The sequence below is a fragment of the Poecilia latipinna genome, unplaced genomic scaffold (genome assembly GCF_001443285.1).
Source record: "Poecilia latipinna isolate Pla-1442-1.1 unplaced genomic scaffold, P_latipinna-1.0 Scaffold463, whole genome shotgun sequence".
In the NCBI taxonomy this organism is placed as follows: Eukaryota; Metazoa; Chordata; class Actinopteri; order Cyprinodontiformes; family Poeciliidae; genus Poecilia; species Poecilia latipinna.
The window spans coordinates 147,194-152,582 of record NW_015113079.1 but is presented as its reverse complement, the minus strand read 5'-3'; the positions used below and the strand labels follow the sequence as shown (position 1 = coordinate 152,582).

Sequence of the window (5,389 nt, the reverse complement as noted above, 5' to 3'; positions counted from 1 at the left end):
AATCAAAAGCATGTTGACTAACATGGGCTTACTCCATTCAGAATGCAAACATTAGTGTATAAGCTAAAATTAGCCAACATGCTAAGGCTAACATTAGCATTTCTATGTCAATGAATTGCTATGGCAGGCCCCAATAAGTTCATGATGTTAACATGAACGATTGTGGTCAATGTAATAATTTGACTCCTATATATGCAGTTATCCAGTCATCAGTACCAACTGATGTCTTTTGTTCATATTTGCTATGAATAAAGCCTGTAAGCTGATATAAAGGATTTCTATGATGTAACAGCAACTAGTCAACTTGACTCTTATCATGTTGAAGTCGTCTAACCCCTATTCCACATCTAGTATCAGACCCTGCATTTAATGTTGTTCTCCTAAAGCCCAGAAAAGCTGACTGCCCCAAGAATCCCATTTATTTCCCAAAACAAGAGTTAATCTAACCTGGTTTGCAGTGAGTTTAAACAAAAGCTGAATAACTAAATAATCAGCTCCTAAATAGTGAATTTAGGAGCGTATTTAATCAAAGATGAGACAGAATACTGTAAGCTCAAATCATAATACCACTGGAGTATATCTACACACATTCACTGCAGTTGAGAACATGAGGAAGAGCTGTTACCTGGAGCTCCACGTTGAGCCGAGGCATTGAAGCAGCCCTGCCCTGGCTCTCCAGACCTGGACCAGGGCCTGGGACTGGGACTGTGCTGCTGACACTGTTCAGCCCTACTGACTCCTGGACATACAATAAGTTCCATGTTACTTCCTGCATCAACACTTCTTTTTTATAAGATGGAAAGCTTTAGGGATATAATCATTAGAGTTTAAGAAAACTCTGTCATTTTACAAATGATATCAATGTAGGACAATCTGCTAGTATCTAAATAAGATAATAGGAGTGCAGCATCGCAGCTTTATAAATCACTATTTTTAATAGAAATGATATCTCTACAAATAAAGTGTAGTGTGTGTTTTTGTAGGTCATTCTAGAACTTGCTAAAAACTAAATATATTTTTATTATGGTCCGACACATTAAAACCTAAAACTGAAAAAGGCTGTGCCTTGTATTTACTAAATGTAGCTATGTGTAAGGGAACCAGGTTTGTTATGGTTTATTGTTTTTATAGACTCTTTAGGACATGCATGTTGTTATATGTTGCATAATGGGATTAGCCCGATGGCTGCACGTTTGTCTCTGCATTACCTGATTGACAACGTTTGATGTGTCCACTGATGGGCCTTTGGATATGGTTCTCTTTGGTTTGGGATAGACCCCCTCGGTGGGCCTCTCCATCCCAGTGGAAGGTACTGATTTATTTCTGGGGTCATAACCTGGCCTGAACGATATAACGGCCACAGCTTCAAATCAAATTACATTTTAGAAATTATTCGCAAAATATATTTCAAAAGAATTTGAGGTTCCCACCATATCTAGACAGAAAATGCACATTTATTGTGTTAACAGGTATTTATTTAACCAACTGATGCAAGTTTTTAGAAAGGAACTGTGAGAACTGTGAGGTGTGGAACTTACAGCATCCCTCCATTGTTGATGGAGTTAGAGCTGACCACTTGACGAAATGACTCCAGGCTTTGCTGAGATTGAGGAGCACTGGGTGAGCCCTGCATGTGAGTCAGAGGCAGCAATGGCTTAAACAGAGCTTCGACCTTGCACTGTGGAGGAGAAATGGATGGCGACATGCTGAGGACATTCAGAAGCAGCAGGCAAAATATTCGTGGACCCAGGGAAAACAATGTTCCTTTGTGTCACCTAAAAGTGGACACTGGGGGTAGAATATTGTCTTTAGAGTCATGCATTCAGACATTGTGTGTGATAACTTGTGAATCCAAAAACAAACATGCATCTGTGAATGTGCAAGTTCACTTCCTGTCTAGTTTGAAGTATTCAAGGTTGTTTTGTGCTTTAGAAATGTCAAATATTCTTTTGTAAAAACCCAATGAGCAGCCTATGGAAACACGAGTACTGAGGACATGAGGGCACATGCACTCAGGTTTATATTGTAGCATCCAATGTAAACATGCTTCAGTGCATTTGTGTGTGCATTTCTGTGTTTTTGTGTGTGTGTGTGTGTGTGTGTGTGTGTGTCTAATAAGTGTGGAAGTTGCGCAGACATTTTACCTGGGGGTCAGAGTTGGCCATCTGCTGCAGCCTCCTCGCTCGATTCTGTTTCAAGTAGTCAAAGATCATCAGTGCTGCGTAAACCTTTCCTACCGTTAGCTCATTGGCTGAGGAAGTGAGGAGAAAAGAAATAATGTAAGAAGAGAAAAAAGAGGCAATTCTAAAGACCTAGTGCTTCTCTTTTTGATCTTAGCACATTTAATTAATGGTTCAGGAAATAAAGCTTTTTGTTATGTTCATAGCGAGTTATTAAAATAGATTTTTCAGTAAGAATACGTATTACAGCTAAACTGAAGTAAATGCATCTTTGTAAGCAATGTATGAAATGAATATTGCTTATAAATAGCAGGTAGCTAAAGCAACATCCAGTACAGATTTATATAAGGTTTTGAGCAAATCAGAAGCACATCTTCTGATTTGACTACAGTTGTGAAAGGTGGTTGTTTGGTCTATTTTTAGGGAGAAATTAACTTGATTGAACTGATTTTCTTTAGATGCAATTCAGGTTGAAAAAAAAATAATAAATGAATTATCTGTAAAAAATCTAAAATAAAAATATAATAATATTCTTGCAGATCTTAAATAGTCAGATTGACAAGAAACATGAATATTCCAAAACGAGCTGTGAGCACCTATTAAGCAATCAGACATAAGGATTAGACCTCCCTGAATACATTTAATGTAAAGTGTATTTTAATAATGATGTGAACTCTGATCAATCACTTCAAACCTTTCTTTGTTTAGCACAAATAGTAAATGACTTGTACTTGTGCATTGCTTTAACAAGTCCAGAGGACCCCAAAGTCCTTTACACTACACTCAGCCATTCACCAATTACAACACACACATTCACACACTGATGATGGCAAGCTACTGGTTAGTAGCCACTCCTGCCCTGCGGCAGTCTGTGTCGAGGCTGCCATGCACTTACACCACCGGCAGGTCACCCCATCAGGCAAGGCAGGTGAAATGTCTTGCCAATCTGTCTTTGTCGACAAAACGACAGATGGAGCAGGAACTGAATAGTAGTTTGCGTGACAAACTCCTACCTCCTACCACCATCACCACTACGGTGCAGTTCAGATGAAAAACAGATTTATTAGCGGAAAATCTCCAGAAAAAAACAACAAGTTACAGTATGCTTATTGCATAAATTTGCTGACTCTTAAACTAATACTTGAAGAAAATTTTGATTTCCACTTCCCGTCAACAGTCCATCCAGCTATCAATTGTCTATACCCACTGATCAATATCATGATCAATATCATCTTCACTGAAACTATCAACTTATCCTCTACACTCAGTCCCAACCTGACAACTCAATGAGCCTTTTCTCCCAGGTGCCTGATAAACTTTTACCTAAAATCTTGTTTCCAATTCAGGAGTTCTAATCAGTTATATTCCTCTACCCAATCTGTCCTTTATTTAAAAAAATATGTGAACTAGATACTGAGGAGAGCTAGTTTAAGGGTTAAAGTCAATAATCAAAGCTTGTTGTGGGACATAAACAATCACCATTTTTTCTTTGAAATGAAGCTTTCCTATATTGCTGCAGTATATCTGTGTTCCCTCTTGAAAGATGTTCAGACCATATTTAATCTTAGCCAGCAGTGAAGGCAACACATTCATTATTACATACATATTTTAAGTGTTTTTATGCAGTACTGCACAGAAAACGTCAATATCCAATTGCTTTGTCATCTCTGCATAATTGTGCACATAAACAAGAGTATGCATGCTCTCACATTGTGAAGCAATGCTTTAGATAAAATGGTTATTTACAGGTCAGAGCTGAACTTGATAGTTAAAAATGAAGCAGGTTACTTACGTTTGTGTGGCGTCACCAACAAATCCATGGTCTTCTGTGAGAGGCTCGGCCAAACTGTGGACATTTCTTTCTTTAACTCAGCATCCATTAATCGCTGCAGGACCATACCTGGAAATCAAAAATAAATATAGAATTCAACCTTCTAAATGAACAAAGGAAATGAGAATAAAAATAACAAACCTATTCTATTAAGAACAAATGGTAGACACTATTAAAGGCAAGGAACTACAAAAACATCTAGTTCACCAGGCTTTAATGATATGTAATATCTAAGGATGCTCTGATCAGGTTTCTTGCTACCGATTCCGATCACCCATGAGGGCTGATCACTGCCGATCACCGATCACTGCCGTTCAGTTTTAAGGCAGTGCTTTAGTGTCGTTTATAGCTCATTTTATATAACACCTTGTTGTTGGTGGCACTTTTTGTATAGATGTTTGAGTTTATCTGACCTGAGGCCAACTTGATCTCCAGCGCAGTGCGAATCAGGCCCATCAGAGTGGAGGTAAAGTGAACTGTGTTGTCATCAGCGATGGGCATGTTCATCTTGACAAGACGCTGTGCAGACAATCAGGTGACAGAAGTAACATTATGACGTGATAAAACTTCCACATCAAAATATCCAATCCACTCAGAGAAATCAATCTGTGTGCTACTGTAACAGAGTCTTTATTATTTATTGACTGATTTTATTACTACTATTGCTTTCTTTTTATTTATTTTTTTTTTTTTTGTAATTATACAATTTCACCCAGACTCAACTTAGCACACAAAAAGTCTTCTCCATGTAAATGTAAAGACAAACTAGACATTCACATTCATTGCTATTGGCTACATTATGCACTATTTTGCAAGTCGAAGTGCACTGGTGCAAGACCGACATTGACCAAAAAAAAGGTGAGAGAAGGCATGTAACGCATAACCATGAAGGTGCCTGGACAGTTGCAGGAGCTCGACTCTGTGCTTACCACCCTAGCAATCAACAACTAAGGAGTTGAAGAGACTGAACATGCTGCAGATGTAAAGTGGCAGCTACCAGTAAACAGTGTCCATTCCACCAAGCTGGGTCAGCCTTAGCAGAGAGATTCAGAGGTAGTTTTATACAACACTAGTGGCATCACTAGATGCAGAAAACAGACATTATAGTTGTAAGAGTTGAGCTCCCCCGAACACAAAAAAGCATTCATCTACATGTTCTAACAGTGGCAGAGAGAAGGAGAAGACCAGAGAATGAGGCGGGAATGAGGAGCTGAGGGTCCAATGCACACACACACGCACGCACACGCACACACACACACACACACACACAGACACACACACACACACACACACACACACACACACACACACACACACACGCACGCACACGCACACACACACACACATACACATAAACAGAAACCCAACACACAGAGAG

The 5,389-nt window shown here is 39.0% G+C and overlaps 1 protein-coding gene across 15 annotated transcripts in view; it reads right to left on the bottom strand.

Moving 5' to 3' along the window:
- Positions 1–5,389, bottom strand: part of cacna1ba (calcium channel, voltage-dependent, N type, alpha 1B subunit, a) — an 87,093-nt gene that overhangs the window by 14,780 nt on the left and 66,924 nt on the right. For 12 of the 15 annotated variants that reach the window (XM_015039160.1, XM_015039159.1, XM_015039162.1 and 9 more), the window contains 6 exons: positions 4,425–4,530; positions 3,973–4,080; positions 2,145–2,251; positions 1,539–1,678; positions 1,209–1,341; positions 626–739 (listed from right to left, as the gene is read on the bottom strand). In XM_015039160.1, the coding sequence (XP_014894646.1) occupies positions 626–739; positions 1,209–1,341; positions 1,539–1,678; positions 2,145–2,251; positions 3,973–4,080; positions 4,425–4,530 (708 nt within the window). Of the gene's footprint in view, positions 1–625; positions 740–1,208; positions 1,342–1,538; positions 1,679–2,144; positions 2,252–3,972; positions 4,081–4,424; positions 4,531–5,389 lie in introns of those variants that run through there. The other 3 variants (XR_001425827.1, XR_001425828.1, XM_015039167.1) reach the window with 2 other exon arrangements.